This window comes from Anomaloglossus baeobatrachus, chromosome 8, assembly GCF_048569485.1.
Source record: "Anomaloglossus baeobatrachus isolate aAnoBae1 chromosome 8, aAnoBae1.hap1, whole genome shotgun sequence".
NCBI classification, from domain to species: domain Eukaryota; kingdom Metazoa; phylum Chordata; class Amphibia; order Anura; family Aromobatidae; genus Anomaloglossus; species Anomaloglossus baeobatrachus.
This window is the reverse complement of record NC_134360.1, coordinates 233,081,338-233,105,570: the sequence shown is the minus strand read 5'-3', so window position 1 is coordinate 233,105,570 and position 24,233 is coordinate 233,081,338. Positions and strand designations below refer to the sequence as shown.

Genomic DNA, 24,233 nt, shown 5'->3' with positions numbered 1-24,233 from the left:
TTCTCATCTCTAGAACAACTGTTAAGAGGAGACTTTGTGCAGCAGGCCTTCATGGTAAAATAGCTGCTAGGAAACCACTGCTAAGGACAGGCAACAAGCAGAAGAGACTTGTTTGGGCTAAAGAACACAAGGAATGGACATTAGACCAGTGGAAATCTGTGCTTTGGTCTGATGAGTCCAAATTTGAGATCTTTGGATCCAACCACCGTGTCTTTGTAGAAAAGGTGAACGGATGGACTCTACATGGCTGGTTCCCACCGTGAAGCATGGAGGAGGAGGTGTGATGGTGTGGGGGGGCTTTGCTGGTGACACTGTTGGGGATTTATTCAAAATTGAAGGCATACAGACCCAGCATGGCTACCACAGCATCTTGCAGCAGCGTGTTATTCCATCCGGTTTGCGTTTAGTTGGACCATTATTTCTTTTTCAACAGGACAATGACCCCAAACACACCTCCAGGCTGTGTAAGGGTTATTTGACTAAGAAGGAGAGTGATGGGGTGCTACGCCAGATGACCTGGCCTCCACAGTCACCAGACCTGAACCCAATCGAGATGGTTTGGGGTGAGCTGGACCGCAGAGTGAAGGCAAAAGGGCCAACAAGTGCTAAGCATCTCTGGGAACTCCTTCAAGACTCTTTGAAAACCATTTCCGGTGACTACCTCTTGAAGCTCATGAAGAGAATGCCAAGAGTGTGCAAAGCAGTAATCAAAGGAAAAGGTGGCTAACTTGAAGAACCTAGAACATAAGACATATTTTCAGTTGTTTCACTCTTTTTTAAGTATTTAATTCCACATGTTTTAATTCATAGTTTTGATGCCTTCAATGTGAATCTACAATTTTTAGAGTCATGAAAATAAAGAATACTCTTTGAACGAGGAGGTGTGTCCAAACATTTGGTCTGTACTGTATCATTGGTGCAACCTAGGGCCCTAGAGGTTAGGGGGCCCACCTCTACCTCTAAAGAAGGAGGAATTGTGCATATTAATGAGCTCTTTGACTGCAAAGGGCCCAAATATTGTTTTTGCACAGGGGGTCTTTCCTGCCTGTGTCCATCAGAGGGGGGGGGGACGGGACCAATTATAGGTTTTGCATTATTAGAATATTTACAGTTGCTCATTTATGCTGCAAATTAATCTTTTTGTGATTTTGGTCCGTTCTGCCCCCGCCATTGTATTTTTTTTTTTACACATACTATTCTGTGGATTCACACTTTCTTTTAGGAGGGGGGAGTCTTGAACTTTTTGATGTGCTGTTTTCTGGCGCCCTCTAGTGGAGGATCAGAAGTTTGATTGTCCTTTCATTGTATCACCAGGGATGAGTTTGAAGAAGATGGTTATTGTCAGCCGTACAGAGGATTCGCCTGCGCTCGATTCATCGGGAACCGGACCATCTACATGGAGTCTCTCCACATGCAAGGGGAACTAGAAAACCAGATGACCGGTACAGAAACGTTTCTCATTGGTGTTGATTTTGTCATATGTGGATTTTGTCAATGATGGCAAAGGGAATATGTAAGAATAATCCACAAAAAGAATTGACACCTGCATATTTCCAGATGTGATTTGTAAAATCTCCTCCTCAAGAGCAGCTGCAGCCCCCAGAAATCCTGCTTCTGGGGTCCACTCGGCACATTTGATCATTAACAATTTGCAATACATTGCGGTTTAATCCCCTAGATGTCATTGTCCATTGTGACACTGGAATTTAGGAGGCTCAAAATAGTGGAAGGTGTCCTTTTCAATACCCATTGCCGTCCTCTGAACACATTTGTAGGGTGCTATGGCAGCCGGGGGCCGACTAAAGACCCCTGTGTCTGCCATGTCTGTACATATATGATGCCTGTAACCGGGCTCCATCATAGGAAACCAGTAACTTTACAATACACTACAGTATTAAAGTAATGTGGATAGTCACTGTCTACCTGCCTCTCTCGCACGTTTCCTGTCTGTCTGTCTGTCTGTCTCTCTGTCTGTCTGTCTCTCTGTCTGTCTGTGTCTGTCTCTCTGTCTGTGTCTGTCTCTCTGTCTGTGTCTGTCTCTATCCATCTCTTTCTGTCTCAAATTCTGTCTGTCTCTCTGTCTGTCTGTCTCTCTGTCTGTCTCTCTGTCTGTCTGTCTCTCTGTCTGTCTGTCTCTCTGTCTGTCTATCTTTCGGTCTCTATTTCTGTCTGTCTGTCTCTCTGTCTGTCTGTCTCTATCCGTCTCTCTTTCTGTCTCTATTTCTGTCTGTCTGTCTCTCTGTCTATCTCTATCCGTCTCTCTGTCTCTAATTCTCTGTCTCGCTCCCTGATTTTCGCTCTCTTTCTCTGTCTTTCCCTGTCTGTCTCTCTCTGTCTCTTTCTCTCTCTCTAATTCTCTGCCTGTCTGTCTGCCTCTCTCCCTGTCTGTCTCTCTTGCTCTGTCTGTTTCTATCCGTCTGCTGTCTCTCTTCCTGTCTGTATCTCTCTCTGTCTCTCTCTCTGTCTCTATCCGTCTCTGTCTCTAATTCTCTGTCTGTCTCTGTCTCTCTCCTTGACTGCCTCTCTCTCTGTCTGTCTCTTTGTCTCTCTCTCTGTCTCTCTCTCTGTTTATCTCTATCCATCTCTCTCTCTGTCTGTCTGTCTCTCTCCTTGTCTGCCTGTCTGTCTCTATCTGTCTCTCTTTCTTTTTCTCTGTCTACCTCTGTCTGTGTCTATCTTGATAGGATCTTGTAGATGGGAATACCACTTTACCTTAATTTATATTGCCTATTGAACTTTAAAAATAAATGCCCCACCCACCACCCGAAAAAAAACACCAAGACAGTAAAATTTTATTTCCCATCAGCTTGTCTTACAACAACTGATATCATGCCTAATACAGCGCCTGAAGGTGCGGAGCATAGCACAAGCACTAAAGGGATGTGGTATAGTACAAGAGTGTACACCGCCTTCTTGTTCTTGCACTAAAAACGACACTTTATCCCAAAATGTCAGTTACATTTTGAATTACATTGTATCACTTTTGCTCAGAATGTCAGTTAAACTTTGAATTTGGGTATTTGTCTGTTTTTCATAGAAATGTATCACCTATTCACGAGACTTCAGCAAACTGGACCACTCCATTCAAACTGGGGACATTGGACACATGACTCTCATGATTACTGATCAGACACTTATCGTCTATCCAAAGGAATTTTAGTATGGGAAAACTCCTTGAAAATAAATATTACAAATATATTAAACGTTTTTGAACAGAAGTAGCATGATTATTGCTCAGATCACCATTAGAGCTCGTTCACATGACTGTATTTTCAACCCAAGTACTGTCCGTAAAATCTGACTCCCCCACCCCCCACCCAAACCAATGTTATTCAATGGGGCTGTGCAGATGAGGGATTTTTCTCATGGACTGAATCTGCATGTGATAGAAAGCACAAGTTTTTTCCATAAATCAGATGAGACTCCTCCATACAAATCTATGGGTGTTAAAACACATCAAACGCCATATGTTTATTTGTTTTGGGATGCATTGCAATTCTTTAAACATAGGTAGCTCTAAATAATCTTGTAAATTATTAAAAGTTGCTGGTATTAAAAATAAAATGGGTTGGCGAGTGAGATAAAGAATCAAATGTGTTTTCAGGATTTTCTACTGTTGCATGAAATTGACCTTAAAATGAAAGAGACTGTGCTGTAAGGCTATGTGCGCACGTTGCGTAAATACATGCAGTTACGCTGCGCTTTGTAGCGCAGCGTAACTGCATGCGTCCTGCGTCCCCTGCACAGTCTATGGAGATTGTGCAGGGGCCGTGCGCACGTGGCGTCTTAGAGCGCAGCGCTTCGGCTGCTGCCCGAAGCGCTGCGTTGTAAGAAGTGACATGTCACTTCTTCCGTGCGCTTTGCCGGCAGCTCCTGCTCTGTCTATGGCAGGAGCTGCAGGCAGAGCGCATGGAATCGACTTTTTTTTTTTTCCTCTACGGACATTTTCTGCAGCGATTTGAAGCGCACGTGTGCTCTTCAGATCGCTGCAGAAATTTCTGCAGGGCTAGTACGCAACGTGCGCACATAGCCTAATACCAGCCGCAGCCACTTGATGACTTGTGGCACTGTCTCTGTTTATAATCAGCCTTTTTGTGCACCCTGATGTAATAGTGCCCATTTTTTACTACACGTTGATATACAGTGAACAATTTTATTCAAAACTACAACATTGGCCTTCAAAAAAGAAGCTATCAACGGAAAAATAACAAAAGTTGACTGTAGTAGAGGAAAAAACAAAAAACGCGGAAATGTAATAATGGCTCAATCATGAAAGGGTTAATTATTCTATGGTCCTTTCTGCTCTACTGACCCATTTTTTCCCTTTTCAGCCGCCTTCACAATGATCGGGACCTCCAACCACCTGTCGGATAAATGCTCTCAGTTTGCCATCCCATCTCTCTGCCATTACGCCTTCCCATACTGCTCCGAAACGTCCTCGTTGCCCAAACCGCGAGACCTGTGCCGGGATGAGTGTGAGATGCTGGAGAACGTCTTGTGCCAGGCCGAGTACATCTTTGCCAGATCCAACCCTATGATTTTAAGGACGTTAAAACTGCCCAACTGTGAGGACCTTCCGCAGCCCGACAGCCCGGAGGCCAGTAACTGTATACGGATCGGGATACCAATGGCTGACCCGATCAATAAAAGTAAGTGGTAGTGATGATCTCACCCTGGAGGCAGGTTCAAGGTCAGACATAATCTTCCTCCAATGTGCCACCCACACTAGGAAGCGTGCCGGCTTCTGACACTCACAATTCTGCGCTTGTTTTTCTACTCAAATTTTTGATTCACAGCGGTTTGTATGGTTAAGTTACCACATTTGCTCATCGTTTTGGATTGTGGGGGTATTTGTAGTTCATGTCCCTAAGCCATGGCCTTACAAATCAGAACTCCTGAATAACAACCACGAGACCCCCACGGTGCCACGCTCAGGAATGTCCTGTCCGATGTTATATAAACACTGCCCCGGAAGACCGGCACATGCTTTACATCTGCATGAAATTGCTGATCACAATTTACATTTTTACTTTTTCTTTTAGTTTTAACTTTTAAAAATAGCAAATATATATTCTGATTTAAAGGGGATGACTGGACAAGAATAGGTCACTTGGGATGTATATAACTATTTCTTCACCTCTACCCACAAGTGTTGGATTGGGTTGAGGTCTGGGGACTGTGGGGACAATCCAGCTCCTCTACTTCATTGTCATTGAACCATTTCTTCTCCAATCTCGCCATATACTTCGGGTCCTTGTCCTGTTGGAACACTATGTCGTCCTTTTCATACCCATAGTACTCGAGTGTATGAAGTAACTCGTCTTGTAGGATCCTCACATATAGCTCAGCATTGAGACCACCATCAATCCGGGTCAAGTGTCTAACTCCTTTGATTGTAAAACACCCGATATATCATCAGGCTTTCCTCCACCGATGGACAGTTCCTTCAATTTCTGTATCCGTTCGCCCCTTTTTCCCTTGTTTCTTCCAGACCCATTTCCTCCCATGAGTGACGCCTATTGACTTTCATCTCATCTCTCCAGATCTCCTGTTTCCAATCTTCCACTTTTTGTACTTTTTTGTAAACTCGAGCCGATGTTTCTTATGATGATATTGAAGTTGAGGCTTCTTCATCTTTTTTCGGGCCACCATTCCAGACTTGTGTAACGCGCATCGCTCGGTGCTCGCATGGACGTCTGTGGTCTGTGATGAAGCAGACGAGCCGCCTCCACTGCCGGGTGTCACCAAAACCGATAGACCTTGTGATGAGCGACTTGTTGACTTATATTTTGCCTGGACGTCACCTATTGTCTTTTGAATGGTTGGATGGACTTCATTTCATATATTTCCAACTGTCATGGCCTCACATGATACATTTTGGCAATTTTCTTGGCCAAGAGATAGCTATAGATGAGCTAGATGATGCGGTTTCTCTTTTCTTGGGAAATCTTCTTTGTGGCTGCTTCTTGGTTCAAACCAGTGACCTCTCACTTTGGAATCAGCATAATAAAGCACTGAGATATTAGAGAATGTGAGAACAGGTTGTAATTTGTAGTATACAGGAAGCAAACACCAGGAGCAAAAACGTAACAATACAGTGATCTGCATAACTAATCATACGCTAAATAAATCCAAATCAAATTTCTGTTTGAGATAGCGAAGATGATTGTATATAAAATGAAGGTCGTCTCACGCTCAAAGCTGAAGCGGATGGTGAGATCCAAAACATTGTTACCCTTTTCCTCGTCAGTTTACCTCTTCCAAATAAAGGTTTTAAATGTTCTCTCAGCAAAGTATTGTGTCATTAAAGTCTTGAGAGCAGATTTTTCAGTCATGGTGCAGCCCCACCCTCGCTAAACACAGAAAAAGCACAAAACTTAAAAAAATATCCCAGCACTTCCTTCCCTCCCTTCTTTTTCATTGATCTTTTTTTCCTTTCTATTACAATTACATTTCCTATCTGTTTTTCAGAGGTTCAGACACGTCCCCTCTCTTCCTCTTGGTCCTCTGTGTGACTGTAAGACAACTAGCTGCAGCAGTAGCTTCCCTTTCTTCCTTCTCTTTATCTTGTGTCTTGCAGTTAGATAACTAACTGCAGCAGAAACCTCCCCTTCCTTCCTTCCTTACAATATCCTTTGCTTGGCTGTAAGACTACTGGTTGCAGCAGAAGTCTTTTTCTCACTGTCCTGCAGCTATTCCCCCATAATTTCATTTGTGTAGCTATAAGGCAACTTCCTACAAAAAGACCCTCCCATTCCTCATCCACAATTTCCAGTACATGAATAAAAGATAACTCTCTGCAGCAGAAACATCCCCTTTACCTTCTCACTGGCCAGGGTTTGGCTGTAATATAACTAACTGCAGCAGGAGTCTCCCCTTTCTTCCTCCTCAAGTGGCTGCTGAGGGAGCCTCAAACCTCTTTTTTCTCCTGTGTCTGGCTGTAAGGTAACTAACTGCAACAGGATCCTTTCCCACAATGTCCTGTGTATAGCTGTAAGCTAACTGTCTGCAGCAGATGCTTCCCATTCTTTCTTGACAGTATCCTGTGCATGGTTGTAAGACAAACTGGTTGCAACAGGAGCTTGTCCTTCTCCTTTTTCTCACTTTTCTGGGTCTGGCTGTAAAGTAACTATCTGCAGCAGGCTCTTTCCCCACAATATCTTGTGCGTAGCTCTAAGACAACTGTCTGCAGCAGATGCCTCCCCTTTCTCTTCCACAATATCCTGTGCATGGTTATAAGACAACTAGTTGCAGATGGACCCTCCTCTTCCTCCTTCTCACTGCCCTGTGTCTGGCTGTAAGATAACTATCTGCAGCAGGATGCACAATATTCTGACTGTTGCAGGAGTCTCTCCTACTAGATAGGTTAGCCCTGCCTACTTAGCTAAATGGGTGAAGCTTTAGCCAAAGATTAAACTGATGAGCAGGAGATTAACCCTTGTGTTCTCTGCAAGATTTCTATAAGATTGACTGTTTCAGAATCTGCAGAAATGCAGCAGTCCACTCACTCAGCACTATAAGCACTGGGACATCCCAACAATGGTTTAGACAGTATAAGGAATCTTTTTATATTGTAGTTTTCTTTCAGTGCACCAGTGTTTTTCAACTGGTGACTTTCAGTTGTTGCAAAACTACAACTTAGGGCATGCTGGGAATTGTAGTCTTGTTACAGCCAGAGAGCCCGCGGTTGGGAAACACAACGGTATATAATGATGCATCATATATTATTTAGATATTTTAGTCATGGAGAACACCCTTTGAGGATCTTGCAATTTGCAGATTTTTCCAAGAAGCCCCCTCTATGTTCCAAGACGTTTCCACGATGAGAACAAGAACTTAGTATCACATGTTAGGAAACGGTTGAGCGCTCCGGCTCTTGATCACAGCAATGTGATATCTGCTACAAACCACTTGGCTCAATCATTTCATTATGGGACGTAATCGTTGCTCCGCACAGTAACACATGGCTCTTATTTTACTACATACCACAAAATGAGTTCTAGGGGTGTCCACGGTGACCCGTCAGGATAACCTTTAGTCTTTCTGATCTGTGACCGGTTGTATTGATTTTCCCATGTCCATTCTTATTGCAGATCATAAATGTTATAACAGCAGCGGAGTGGATTACAGAGGCACAGTGAGCGTCACCAAATCCGGGCGCCAGTGTCAGCCGTGGAATTCCCAGTACCCACATACCCATATGTTCAATGCCATGCGTTACCCGGAGCTTAACGGCGGGCATTCATACTGCCGAAACCCCGGAAATCAGAAGGACGCCCCCTGGTGCTTCACATTGGACGAAAACCTCAAGCACGAAGTGTGCGACATTCCGGCGTGTGGTAAGTAAGGATACTAGTATGGGATATAGGAAAGGAATGGAAATGCATAGATCAGATCCATCTGTTGTGTCTGCAGTGGGGGTCCTTTATTATAGTCTTTACTCATCGCCTAAGATTTGGGCTACTTGTTAACTTTTGTGACATACAAAGGCTTATACAAGTCGCCCAACCAAAGTTGCAACTTAATTGAGTCTTGATGTCATGCCACAATTTATGGTGCATTCGACCTGAGGAATTTGGGATCTGAAACATTGTATTGACTGTAAAATGTATATTATATATATTTTACATACATACACAGTTGAACCTTGGTTTACGAGAACAGTCTGTTCTGTGAGTGTGCTCGTAAACCAAGTAACTCGTCTAGCAAAGCAAAATGCCCTATAGGAAATTATTGAAACTGCGACAATTCGTTCCACAACTTGTGCAATGTCCCATCCTGGTCCCCTATTGTGCCATTCCACACACACACACACTATGTTCACCTTACCCTCCGTTCCCTCGGCGGCCTCCTGGTTCTTGTAGTCCGCAGGTATGTGTATCCAGTAACCATCGAGACCGATCCAGGAGCTTCCGCTGTCAGCGCTTCAACAGCAAACGTCATATGCAGGAGTCTCTTGCCTCTGATTGGCCAGCGCACTGACATGAAAGGCATGAGCGTCTTGCCTCTGATTGGTCAGCGCGCTGCCTTTGAGACGTGTTGATAGCGGAAGCTCCTGCATTGTCGCAATGGTTACACATACCTGCGGACTACAAGACCCAGGAGGCCGGCGAGGGAACAGAAGGTAAGGTGAGCACATGTGTGTGTTTGTGCGGACTGCAAGAGTAGGTCAGAACGCAGTGAAAGTGTAGAAGCGGAAGTGTGTGCGGTGAGTATTTGCTCGTAAACAGAGTTACAAATTTACAGCAAGCTTTGCTCGTGTAGCGAAATACTCGCACACCGGGTTACTCGTAAACCGAGGTTCCACTGTATAATTTATATATATATATATATATATATATATATATATATATATATATATATATATATATATATATATATATATAATTGAAGACGTGTTGCAGCTTCAGTTCCAGAGTTGCATGAACCTTTTATGACAGTTGAGTCGTGTTGACCTGGAGACATATTTTACCATCTTCACAGATCTTTATCAACATTGCAATCTTCAAGTGGGGCGACAAAAAGTTGCATAAAGCGACATTGTGTCTTGGGACTAAACTTCTCAGACAAGTCGTTCAACCTAAAGCATTTGTGCAACTCATCTGTGGCTTGCTTTTTTTTTGCAAAATTTTTGAGCTGCAATTGGGTTGTACAAAAAAACAAACAAGTAAACCACAGGCAGGTCGCATGCCAGTCACAGTCGCACACTTCCGTCATAAAAGTCTATGCAAGCATAGTCGCATGAAATTGGCATCCTTCAACTACATTTCCAATTCCTTTGAATTTTCTGTGATAGCGACTTCCAGGCGGGAAGCTATAGATACATAGCATGATTTTTGCATGACAGAAATGTCCAAACAGTTTGTGCGACCGGTAAATTTGTGCAAATTGTGGCTCAGTTATTTTCCAAAATCAACGTGTTGCATAACAAATTCTTCGTCATGTCATACAATCCAAGTCTCTTGCATTTGTGTAACATTTTTCGACTGTAAAAACAATAGACAAATAACAGACAGGTCGTGACTCTATGAAAGCAAAGTCATTTCTGACCTGGAACCCAAATTAAATTTCCAACTGCTTTGGATTTTCCGTGACAGTTTCATTATGCAATGCAGCCTCGTTGACAATCAGTAGATGGGAGCCTAGCTCTACACGGCGACTTCCTACAATGATAGCAAATTGTGCAACAACTAAAATCTGTGCAATTAGGGTTGCATATTTGTGGCAATGGCAATTTGGCTGAAAAATTAAAAATAGGCTACAATCAAGTCGTAGTCAAATTGTGGATTCTGATGGGTGAGAGTTGGGACTGAAAAGCTGGCGGTTGCACCACAAATTTGTTTTCGTGCCTCAAATTGACCACATTGATAGTCATTAGATGCAACGTTCTGCCATGAGAGACTCACGCGAGTTACACACGAGGCACTAGCAAGTGTGATTCTGGCCTTACAATCAAAGTTGCTTTCTAACTACACCCTTAAAGGGGTTTTCTAGGGTTCAGAAAAAAAACTTGAGCCAGGAGTACCGTAGTTTTGTTTCATAAGACCGGAGTCACACTTGCGAGAGACTCGCGCGAGTCTTGCATCGCATCACCCGGCGCGGCTGACTTCTCTCCTGACTGGAGCGGGTCGGCTGCATGTATTTCTATGCAGCGGAGACGCTCCTGTCCACAGTGTGCGGCCATGCGGGGGGATGCCGATGCAAGACTCGCGCGAGTCTCTTGGAAGTGTGACTCCAGCCTAAAACAAACTCACCCTCCTCAGGTCCAGAACTGAACCTCTGCCTCTACTCCAGGCATCTATGATTCTCTGCAGTACTGACGTCACCTCAATCAGTGAGCTCACTGATTGGCTGCAGTGCTGTCAATGTGATGTCAGGGCTGCAGACAATCACAGACACCAGGAGCAGCTGAGGAGACTCAGTGCTGGGACTCAGGGAGGCTGAGTAAGGCGATGCGCACACACTGCATTTTTGCTGCGTTTTTGGGTGCAGTTTTATCTGCCTATCCTTATGACGGCAAAATCAATGAGAATTCTGAAGTGCTGTGCTCACATTGCAGAATTGGTGCAGAAATAAACTGCAACATGTTAATGCTTTTGGCATTCTTGCAGCGTTTTTCCAGCCAAAATGCATGAAAAACTCATGGAAAAAAAGCTGCAAAAAAACACATAAAAATGCACCAAAAAGGCACCATGAAAACTCTCATTTTTTTCTGCCAGGAGATGCAGATTTGGTGCAGAAATTTCTGCAACCAAATCTCTAAAGTGTGCACATAGCCTATATCAGCACTTGTTTGCTTTTTTTTTTTTTATTTTTTAAGGCAAACTGTTTCCGGGCACAAATTATTTCTGAAACTGAAAAACTCCTTTTAAGTGGCGTTTGGGGTCTATAAAGGCAATCATCATTTTGCAGCAGATTTAAGAAATCAGCTGCTTTTCTGGGAACCCCTAAATTGACCCATGGGATAGATTTCCAGTAATGGGCGGGTTGGATTGGGGAGATTTACCCCCTGCAGGCTCGTGCTTCTACCCCGACCGCACGTACAATGCACATCCCTCTGCCTGTGTGTACGGACGTTTGATACGCTCCTTTCTTGTGGAGAGAGGGAGGCGCCTGTTTCGTGTTAGCGGGGCTACTGTGCTGTGCGCTGCGGCCGCCCCTGGACACAGGCCGCCTTTGTAGTCCATGAAAACCGAGCCGTGCTGAGGATCCGTGCGCAGCCTGGATCTGAAAGCCACAATTTCCCAAACAGGAAATTCCCCAACAAGGCAAAGCTTCACCGCCGCTCCATGTGTGCAGCCAGTCCCGAAATCACATCAAGTATTCTCACTGTAGATATTTACAGGGAAAGAAAATATCCGCACCGATATCTCAGGGCCAGAGCATTTCTAAGTCAGCGGAAGGGCCCCAGTTATAGGACTAATTGGTCCCATTACTGTGCGCTTCCCATGTGTCACCCTGTGGTTTCTGCTTTCAATGATGATACTATACGTGTTAGAACCCCCCCCCCCCCACCGCTGCTCCTAGCGGCTCCAAATATCTAACATGTATCAGTCTGCTGAATACACATCTGACAATTTTTTTTGTTTTCTTAATATTTCTAAAATGAGTTTAACTTTTACAAATAATTTTAATTAAAATGAAAAAGAATTAAGTCACTTTTTGTTTTCTTTTTTTGTCTCGTGTTATTTATTGATAATTTTTTTTCCTTTTGCACAAAGTTTTTGAAGAGGACGAATGAGATTCAGTACTTTTGTGCAAAAAAAATATATATATAATATATTAATAATATATTAATAATATAATAATATATATAATCTGATATATAAAGCTGAATGCGTGTGTGTGTGTGTGTGTAGGTGTGTGTGTGTGTGTGTGTGTGTGTGTGTATGTCCGGGATTGGCATCTGCACCGTCGCAGCTACAGCCACAAAAGTTTGCACACTCACACTTCTGGACCCCGAGAGCGTCATAGGCTATGTTTTGAGGGGAAATTTTAACCCCGCTCTTTACAGTTATTCGCCAAAAAACCTGCCTCCATTAAAGCGAATGGAGCTGGGAGCCACAGTGCAACCAGAACTTCAGAAGAATGCACAGCCACGCCCTTATATGGAATGTTGGCGTGTCACAATGCAGCCAGGGAAAGAGGCAGACACAGACAGGGAAAGAGACAGACAAGGAAAGTGACAGACAGGGAAAGTGACAGACAGGGAAAGTGACAGAGATAGATAGACAGGGAAAGAGATAGATATACAGACGGAGAAAGATTGAGACAGACAAAGAGATATAGAGAGAGAGAGAGAGACAGAGAGATATATACAGAGGGGGAGACAGACAGAGAATGGGAGAGAAACAGAGAGACAGTTACTATCCCGGGGAGTGCCGGGTGCTATGTTGTGAGGCGAAATTTTAACCCCGCGCGTTTCAATTTACCAATCAATTTTGCCCCCATCTACATAATGGGGAAAAAGTGAAACGAAAAGTGTTGGGGGCAAATTGACAGCTGCTAGATGTGAACAAGGGGGACTTAAAGAATGAGAGTGATGGTGCCAAAGAGTATATACCGTACAATTACTAAGGTGGGGCCCCGACATGGGATACTCACCACACTCGGGGATATGAACACACACATAAAATGTACCACACACTACCACGTGCTTGAACACATATACGACCCTCAGCACACATCTCACCACACATACACCAACCTCACCACATAATCGCCCTAAACACACACAAGTCTGGTATTATCCTTCAAAAATAAAAATCTGATTAATAAGCAGCCAAACTACAAGAACAACAAATGTACCACATAGGAAATATGGCAGCTGTCAGTCACATGACCTGTCTATATGTGTATGTGTGAGCTAATATATACTGTCAGGGGGAGGGCTTTCTGTTGCCTGGAGATTTATCAGGCTGCCAATAGCAACCAATCACAGCTTAGCTTCTATTTTGCTACAGTTAAGTAATCTGAGCTCTGATTGGTTAATACAGGCAACAATTTAATAATTACATTTCTATCTAATTATTTTGTGTTTTTTGTGTGCAGAATACATTTTTGTTAATACATTCTATTTTGTTAACAGCAGTTATTAACCCGGGCGAAGCCAGGTAGAACAGCTAGTATATAATAAATATATTAATAATGATATAGTATATAATAATAATTTATAACATATAATAATATATAATAAATATGTTAATAATATATATATATCAAAAACAGAAGAACCATGGAGTAATAAATGGTGCAAAAATAGTGACAATTTTTATTCAAATATATGGGGGTGAACAAAACGCAAGGAAAAGGATGAATACAAATGGCCATATAAATACAATAAAATACATAGAATGGGGGGAATATAAGAATAGAAAATAGCCCCAGGGGCAGCGGCAGCAGCATGTATAGAAATGATCACAGAATATCAGTGCATATACCTGAATAGCTGTTGTTATGAACAAAACACCACCATGACGGCATGTAATAATCATAAAGTGCTGAGTGCTTAAGGGGATTCAGTGCAAAAAATAGCAGCATGCAAAATTTATAAAGTGCCAAATGCAAACATACAATGGTCATGCTGCTAAAAAGCACGATGCATATATAGAATCCACTGTGTTTCCTGCCATCAGCATAGTGCCCTGTTAAACAATGCCCAGAAAGCTGCTTGCAAAAGATGCTGATAACAAAGCAAAGCCAATTCCCCAGGTAGGGAGACCCCCCATAAAGGAAAGCCCCCTATAACCTCCAACGTACGTTTCGCCAGGTAAATACTGCCACTGTGGGCACTGCTTCATCAGGGAGGACAAGGCGAGGGTGATAATGATGAAAAGCCTCACTTATTTGTAGTAACCGCCATGTGTGCGGCTTCCTGAAGTGACGCCCACCGGAAACGACGCGCACAGGGGCCGGCGCCACACCTCCCCACTGAGGGAGCGCCGTCAGACCAGGGGCGCGCACGTGGGAGCAGGGACGCGTAACTCACATCCCACACACGTGCCCCCGTCCAATGGGACGGCGATCGCACCAGAGAGAGGGGAGGGGCCGGCAAACCGGCGCGTGCTGGAGGGCGGCAGGCCAGGAAGTCATGGGAACATTAATGCTATGGCACGGAGAAGTCCGATCATGTGACCAGACGGGGCGGAGCCAAATCGAATGTACAAGCAGTATGAACATACAAAATAAGTATCATAGGAGACGCCACCCTAGATAGCATGGATGGCGAACCTCCGCCACAATTAATGATCAGTCCATATAGATGTCGGGAATCCCATCCAAATAACTCTGAAGTCACTGGCATGGATGTAGTCAAGCTTCACTTGATGGGTCTCAAATCCAAAAGAGGTTCCCAGACATCAAAAAAGGATGGAGCCAAATTTGTTCACACTAGGCACTACCTATTTGGGAGTATAAAAAATGTAATAAATAACGGCAATGAGGCACAGAATTCAAAAGAAAAAAAGGGAGGGGGAGGGAAAAAAAAAAAAAAGGAGGGGGCAAAACATAAAGAATGATATAAAATTACATAAAAATATTTACAAAAAGGAATTAGTATATATATATAATAAAAATCAGTTAAAAAGTGGTGAAACAAATTTCATAAAAGAGGAACATGGAGAGAGTCATTCAAAGAAAACATGCGAAGCTGATGACCTCATTGAGTCCCCTAGGGACAAGAGTTTCCAAAGTACTAATCCACCGAGCCTCACATTGGGCCAATTTTTTCTTTATATCTCCACCTCTGGAGCCACAGCTAACTGTATCAATTCCACGTACCTCAAGGAGTGTTGAATCACAATTATGAAACCTCTTGAAGTGACGTGGAAGGGTTTTAAGGAGGGTGAGATCCTGTGCAGATGTTGCTGCTAAAATATCACGCACGTGCTCTCTGACCCTAACGCGGAGCTCACGCGAAGTAAGCCCCACGTAGATCAGAGAGCACGGGCAAGTGGCAAAATAAACAACATGTGTAGTACCACATGATATATATTTCCGGATCTCAAAGGTCTTTGTTTGGCCCGAGGAGAAGAACGTCCCAGTACGGACAATGTTGCTACACGCCAAACAGTGGCCGCACTTAAAGCATCCAAGAGTTGGACCACGAGTGCTAAAAGGGTTCTTGATGTCTGGGACGTAATGACTCCTCACCAACAGGTCCTTAATGTTCTTAGCACGTCTCGCTGTCACGAGTGGAGCATCCGTGAGGACCTCCGATAGTACTGGATCAGATAATAAAACCGGCCAGTGCCTATGAAGGATATCCCTCATGGTGCCCCACTCGTGATTATATGTGCTAATGAACCTTGGTTCACTGCCAGAGGACGTTTGTTTGGGCCTGTAGGTGAGGAGCTGCGCCCTGGGAGTTTTCCTAGCCCTCAAATAGCCCTTCTTTACCATCCTCCCACTGTAGCCACGCTCTCTGAAGCGGCAAGCTAGGTCGGCCGACTGAGCCTCGAACTTGTCATTGGTCGAGCAGATGCGTCTCATTCTCAGGAACTGGCCGGTCGGGATCGCACGAATGGTAGCAGGTGTATGGGCTGACGAGGCATGCAGCAGAGCATTGACCGAGGTGTTCTTACGATAGACATCAGTTTGTATTAAATGATCATCTCCAACCTCTAATTTGATGTCAAATTAGAGGTTGGAGATGATCATTTAATACAAACTGATGTCTATCGTAAGAACACCTCGGTCAATGCTCTGCTGCATGCCTCGTCAGCCCATACACCTGCTACCATTCGTGCGATCCCGACCGGCCAGTTCCTGAGAATGAGACGCATCTGCTCGACCAATGACAAGTTCGAGGCTCAGTCGGCCGACCTAGCTTGCCGCTTCAGAGAGCGTGGCTACAGTGGGAGGATGGTAAAGAAGGGCTATTTGAGGGCTAGGAAAACTCCCAGGGCGCAGCTCCTCACCTACAGGCCCAAACAAACGTCCTCTGGCAGTGAACCAAGGTTCATTAGCACATATAATCACGAGTGGGGCACCATGAGGGATATCCTTCATAGGCACTGGCCGGTTTTATTATCTGATCCAGTACTATCGGAGGTCCTCACGGATGCTCCACTCGTGACAGCGAGACGTGCTAAGAACATTAAGGACCTGTTGGTGAGGAGTCATTACGTCCCAGACATCAAGAACCCTTTTAGCACTCGTGGTCCAACTCTTGGATGCTTTAAGTGCGGCCACTGTTTGGCGTGTAGCAACATTGTCCGTACTGGGACGTTCTTCTCCTCGGGCCAAACAAAGACCTTTGAGATCCGGAAATATATATCATGTGGTACTACACATGTTGTTTATTTTGCCACTTGCCCGTGCTCTCTGATCTACGTGGGGCTTACTTCGCGTGAGCTCCGCGTTAGGGTCAGAGAGCACGTGCGTGATATTTCAGCAGCAACATCTGCACAGGATCTCACCCTCCTTAAAACCCTTCCACGTCACTTCAAGAGGTTTCATAATTGTGATTCAACACTCCTTGAGGTACGTGGAATTGATACAGTTAGCTGTGGCTCCAGAGGTGGAGATATAAAGAAAAAATTGGCCCAATGTGAGGCTCGGTGGATTAGTACTTTGGAAACTCTTGTCCCTAGGGGACTCAATGAGGTCATCAGCTTCGCATGTTTTCTTTGAATGACTCTCTCCATGTTCCTCTTTTATGAAATTTGTTTCACCACTTTTTAACTGATTTTTATTATATATATATATACTAATTCCTTTTTGTAAATATTTTTATGTAATTTTATATCATTCTTTATGTTTTGCCCCCTCCTTTTTTTTTTTTCCCTCCCCCTCCCTTTTTTTCTTTTGAATTCTGTGCCTCATTGCCGTTATTTATTACATTTTTTATACTCCCAAATAGGTAGTGCCTAGTGTGAACAAATTTGGCTCCATCCTTTTTTGATGTCTGGGAACCTCTTTTGGATTTGAGACCCATCAAGTGAAGCTTGACTACATCCATGCCAGTGACTTCAGAGTTATTTGGATGGGATTCCCGACATCTATATGGACTGATCATTAATTGTGGCGGAGGTTCGCCATCCATGCTATCTAGGGTGGCGTCTCCTATGATACTTATTTTGTATGTTCATACTGCTTGTACATTCGATTTGGCTCCGCCCCGTCTGGTCACATGATCGGACTTCTCCGTGCCATAGCATTAATGTTCCCATGACTTCCTGGCCTGCCGCCCTCCAGCACGCGCCGGTTTGCCGGCCCCTCCCCTCTCTCTGGTGCGATCGCCGTCCCATTGGACGGGGGCACGTGTGTGGGATGTGAGTTACGCGTCCCTGCTCCCACGTGCGCGCCCCTGGTCTGACGGCGCTCCCTCAGTGGGGAGGTGTGGCGCCGGCCCCTGTGCGCGTCGTTTCCGGTGGGCGTCACTTCAGGAAGCCGCACACATGGCGGTTACTACAAATAAGTGAGGCTTTTCATCATTATCACCCTCGCCTTGTCCTCCCTGATGAAGCAGTGCCCACAGTGGCAGTATTTACCTGGCGAAACGTACGTTGGAGGTTATAGGGGGCTTTCCTTTATGGGGGGTCTCCCTACCTGGGGAATTGGCTTTGCTTTGTTATCAGCATCTTTTGCAAGCAGCTTTCTGGGCATTGTTTAACAGGGCACTATGCTGATGGCAGGAAACACAGTGGATTCTATATATGCATCGTGCTTTTTAGCAGCAAGACCATTGTATGTTTGCATTTGGCACTTTATAAATTTTGCATGCTGCTATTTTTTGCACTGAATCCCCTTAAGCACTCAGCACTTTATGATTATTACATGCCGTCATGGTGGTGTTTTGTTCATAACAACAGCTATTCAGGTATATGCACTGATATTCTGTGATCATTTCTATACATGCTGCTGCCGCTGCCCCTGGGGCTATTTTCTATTCTTATATTCCCCCCATTCTATGTATTTTATTGTATTTATATGGCCATTTGTATTCATCCTTTTCCTTGCGTTTTGTTCACCCCCATATATTTGAATAAAAATTGTCACTATTTTTGCACCATTTATTACTCCATGGTTCTTCTGTTTTTGATGTTGTATAGGAGTATGTGCTAGGTACATGTTTTGCCCTACTAAGGGCAATTGTGCCTTATTATTTCTGTGATAGATGATGGTTATGAGGTACAGTTTTCTAATATATATATATATATATATATAAAATATTTTATTTTTTTTTACCTTTTCTGTGACTTTTCAGCACAAAAAGTCACATGTTTTCCTAAGACTACTTTCACATTTCTGTCATTTTTCCCTCAATAACAATCTGTCGCTTTGAGAAAAAAACTGAATCCTGCAAAATAATTTGCAGGATTCCGTTCTGTCCCATAGACTTGTATTAACGACGGATTGCGACTGATGGCCTTGTGTTGCATCCGTCGCGCACCTGATCAGTCGTGGAATGACTGACCGTCTGTCAGAAGCAACGCACAATGTAATGTTTTTCCGAGTGTCGAAACGACATACCATGCAGGATTCCACCGTAATCCATCAAAAGGTACAATGGTTGTCTATGGTGCAGGATTCCGCCGTAATCCATCGCACGACGGAATCCAGTGCTGGATTCCATCATTTTCTACTGAGCATGCCCAGTATGTACACAATCACATTGCAAGGCTCCAAAGCTGGTACGGCGGATCCATTTTTTTACAGGGATCCGTTGCATCAGTTGTACCACAATCTGTGACTTATCGTTAGTTACAAAACAGATTGTGACTGATGGAAAAAAAAGTGATGTGGGAAAGTAGCCTAACGTAAATAAAAAAAAATATTAAATTATATAAAAATATCAAGTGCACATAAAATCACTTCAGAGCTTGGACTCGCGCAGATTTGTGCAAACAAAAGTTACTACTTTTTGAAAAGTCCCAAATGATAAAAACTAAAAATGTTTGGAAACAGGAAACCTCATCCACAATGGTGAACTTAAAGAAAAAACAACAAAAAAACAGACACAGACATTATATATATATATATATATATATATATATATAAATAATTTTATATATATATATATATAATATACACACAGCATATATATATATATATATATATATATATATACACACAGTGTATGTATATATATATATATATATCTATATATATGTATATACATATAACTGTGACAAGGCACCAATTGAAAGAAGAACAATGGCGCAAATCAAAGAAAAGTATTAAAAGTTAAGTTAGACAAAGAAAGGGGTCAAATCCAATAATAAATCAGCCCTTAAAGAGGGTGGGCACTACTTTCCTTGGGATAGGTGATCAATGTTTGATTGGCTTGCGGTCCGACACTCCGCACCACTGCCAATCAGCTGTCCTTGGTGCCAGCGTCAGTGGGTGGCCAGAAATGCCCAGTTTCAGAGGTGCTCCGTCGTCTGCAGCAGGGTACTGCACATCCGCCTCCTATTGATTTAAATGGGAGGTGGATGTACAGTACCCGACCGCGGCTGTTATGAGAAGACAGGGCAGCTCCGGAACTGAGCATTTCCGGCCTCCTGCTGCCGCCGGCTACACCGAGAGCTGTTGATCGGCGGCGGTGTCGGACCACAGCCATCAGACATTGATGACCTATCCTAAAGAAATGCCATCAATGTTAAAGTAGTGGACAACCTATTTAATATCTAATTATTTAATTGTGTCTACAGTTTAAATTCAGACTAATGTGTCTCCATGGTAACTACTAACATTTTGTTATCCTAAGGAATGAATGTAGGGAGCAGTCGTAGGATCAGACGACTCGGAATGTTTGTTTTCTGTTACCATGGAGATGCATACATTTGAAAAGAAACTGTAGAAATAAAACAATGGGTCATTTTTAATCCAGAATTATGGTAAAATTCCTACATATTAAGTTGAATATTGACTTTATTGTGTATAAAGCACAAAGAAACCCTAATGAGTGATTGAGATCTTATCAGTTGAGTTGCCTGAGGCTTCTGATTTTCTGATCTCATTCGACACTCCTGGTTTTTATTGATCCCCACCCGTTCTCCACCCACTAAACATCCATTTTGACCCCCTTTTACACCTTAGACCCAGTCTCCCTGTGACATTTGGCCACAAGTCTAGTGATGAGTGAGCACTACCAAAGTTGTGTGCCTAGTACTTGAAATGAGTAGATCGGACGCTCAGACGGGCTAGACTCGAGTACAGAGTATCATGGAACTCAATGGGAAACTCTATCACTTTTCCGGAAGATCTTCTGGAAAAATGCTAGAATTTACCATTGCCTTCCATTATGGTCGGTACTAGAGTCTAGCACGTCTGAGTGTCCGACCTATTTGTTTTGAGTAGTCGAGCATGGTAGTGATTGCTCATCACTACTCAGAAGGTTTTCGTGGTCTCAGGAAAATTTGGCAACTATTTCGGGGACAGTTGGCACACATGCAACACTACCCCCGACAGAGTGAACATTTAGTTATCAAAAACTCAGGGGGTACTGTTTTTTTACATATTGCTTAAGTCTCCTTTAATTTACATCACTTTTTTTGTTTTTTTTCTTACATATTAGATACGCAAGACTCTAAAGAAAAGAACAAAATGGAGATTCTCTACATCCTGGTCCCAAGTGTCACCATCCCCCTGGCGATCGCTTTGCTGTTTTTCTTCATTTGCATCTGTCGCAATAACCAGAAGGCGTCTTCTCCCGCGGTGCAGCGACAACCCAAACACGTGCGGGGGCAGAACGTTGAGATGTCCATGTTAAACGCCTATAAACCAAAGGTAAGAAATGTTGGGTACAGATTGTACAATGAACCATTTTTGCTGGTGCAGAATTCAGCAGATAAAGGGTGTTGTGATATCTTGAAATCATTTGCAATTCTTTTAAGTTACTTTTCCTTTTTTTGTCTCCTGGTAATCGTTGAGGTGCTTTGCGCCAATTCTGCAAAGTGGAATTTTGTAAAATAAAAAATGTTCTTCACTGTTGTCATTAACCTTTTGTCCAACAAGTCACATTACTAAAATGTCATGAAATTTGTGCAAAAAAAAAAATAAATATTCAGGCGTACTTAAAACCACTCTGGGGAAAGGGCTTAAATATGTCAACATAAAAATTTAGAAACTTTTTTAAAAAAAAATCGCTGCTGATGAATCAGCCGAAGACTATGACAAACACAAAAAAGCAAACCAGGCGGACACGTATAATATAGACTTTAAAAAAAGATGCAAATTAAAAAAATAAGATGAAAAACAGTGAAATCAAGACAAAAAAGACACAAATGAACCAAAATCTTTCTTTTCAAAGTATATTGCATTGCTAATAGATTGGTGAACTGATCAGCCCCAAATCAAATTTTGGCAGTTTTGATTTCCGATGTCTGATCGATGATCTTATCTTTGGAACCAGCAGCTAATTAGAAAATGGTGGCTCTCAAAACCCATAAAAAAGTCTATGGTGGGGTGTAGTGCCCCTGAAGCCATCAGGGTGCTACAAGGTTCTGCATTCCCACCAGGATGCTGGGCCTACCCCCTTAGGGACCCAGAACACCAGTGCCGGTAACACCAAAAATCCAGGTAATTCCAGTTTTCCCCAACAATCCCCCATACAGTGGTACCTAGCTAGGGTGGGACCATGGATGGCCGCCTAGAGGTGGAGCCAGTCCAGTTCACTAGTTGACCAGGTGGGAGGGGCAGACTGTGGAGAGTAGTCAGAACTGAAGTGACTGTAGAGGTGTAAAGGTGGAAGTGAAGTGACTCCCTGACTCGGGTTAACGGTGACCTGGTACCCATGAGAAGTGGTTGCCGGTGGAGTACTCCCGGAACTACGCACCGACGGGGTACAGGACCCTAGGACAGGAAAGAGCTCCAAGCCGACCTGTTAACACCTGCACAGCAAGGGGACCATCAAGGACCTTGCTGACCCTAAAGAATCTGAAGACTCAGTAGCAAAGCGAGAATCGGGGACAGGACCAGAGACTCCAACCCCACAGGGTTCACGCTACCGTCAGGCGGACAGAAGTGGACAAACCACAGACTGGGGACCCCCAGTGTTCTATACCATGGGGACCCACTTACCAGAGACAGGTGCAGGGGAAGAAGGTACCAGAGAACCAGACTGGCACTGGGACGAAGGGGAACTGGAGGCGAAACCAGCCGGTCTCGGGCAACCAGTTAACATCCAAAGTGAGTAAACCAGTTGCACTTAATACCTGTCTGGACTCCTTCTTCTGACGCCCACCGCATCATACACCCGCTGGGGCAATACCCTACTTGCGGAGGGACTACCATACTAGCTGCTAATACCATCAGCCCCAGTAGAGACATTTGGCAGCGGCGGCTCCCTACACTTAGCCGTAACACCGCAAGTGGCGTCACGAATAAACTTTATTCACCAATCCCCTGTAAATTTCCCCATTACAAAAAGGGACCAGGGCACGGAACCGGGTAGCGGTCACCAGTGTGACATTCCCAATAGAGACTCTGCCCGGAACTGAGTACCCCATATCCCTGGCTGCTACAGGAGACCCCTTTAAGACCAGTTGATTGTGCAATTTCATATCTACTAAAACTGTACAAGCAGAACTACAATAGACCAGCTTCTTCTCTAGTGCCCCCCCATGTCAGTACTGGTATCACAAAAGTGGAAAGTCTTGTTTCAAAAGTTTGTGGACTTGATAAGATCGTGATAACATCAGTTAACGAAGTCTCGGTGATATGTCCTTTCTATGTGTGTTTAATATTAAACCAAGTGTTCGATCCATTGATTCTGCACGAAAGATTGTCATTTTTTTCTTGCCAAATGATGTGTTACTGTGATCTTTTTGTTAGGATGGGGGTGAGTAAAGGCATTTTTTATCTAGTCATTGAGTAATAATATTTTTATAGTAACCTACTCTGATACCAATTATCACCATTTAACCTTTTATTATGCAGAATATTATGGACGTACCAGAAAGGCGAAAATATTATGATATAGACGCAAAACATGACATCAAAGTATAAGAAACTCTGACTTCATAACCACAAATATCAAAATGTATTGCTAGGATTTTCAAGAAATAAAGATATCATTGCTAAAAAGATCCCGTGATAAATAACCCAATATGTGCCAAATGCTGGAAATCATTAAGCAATATTACAGACACAACATTTGTAGAGTATAACTTCTATAATACTGCTCCTATGTACAAGAATATAACTACTATAATACTGCCCCTATGTACAAGAATATAACTACTATAATATTGCACCCTATGTACAAGAATATAACTACTATAATACTGCACCCTATGTACAAGACTATAACAACTATAATACTGCACCCTATGTACAAGAATATGACTACTATAATACTGCCCCTATGTACAAGAATATAACTACTATAATACTGCCCTATGTACAAGAATATAACTACTATAATACTGCCCCCGATATACAAGAATATAACTACTATAATACTGCCCCTATGTACAAGAATATAAATACTATAATACTGCCCCCTATGTACAAGAATATAACTACTATAATACTGACCCCTTATGTAGAAGAATATAACTACTATAATACTGCTCTTATGTACAAGAATATAACTACTATAATACTGCCCCTATGTACAAGAATATAACTACTATAATACTGCCCCTATGTACAAGAATATAACTACTATAATACTGCCCCTATGTACAAGAATATAACTACTATAATACTGCCCCTATGTACAAGAATATAACTACTATAATATTGCACCCTATGTACAAGAATATAACTACTATAATACTGCA

The 24,233-nt window shown here is 43.2% G+C and overlaps 1 protein-coding gene across 1 annotated transcript in view; it reads left to right on the top strand.

Annotated features, from left to right (window-relative positions):
* Nucleotides 1-24,233, top strand: part of ROR1 (receptor tyrosine kinase like orphan receptor 1) — a 282,946-nt gene that overhangs the window by 249,704 nt on the left and 9,009 nt on the right. The window contains exons 5-8 of the mRNA XM_075320352.1: nucleotides 1,315-1,442; nucleotides 4,332-4,649; nucleotides 8,094-8,339; nucleotides 21,023-21,234. Of these exons, the coding sequence (XP_075176467.1) occupies nucleotides 1,315-1,442; nucleotides 4,332-4,649; nucleotides 8,094-8,339; nucleotides 21,023-21,234 (904 nt within the window). The remainder of the gene's footprint in view (nucleotides 1-1,314; nucleotides 1,443-4,331; nucleotides 4,650-8,093; nucleotides 8,340-21,022; nucleotides 21,235-24,233) is intronic.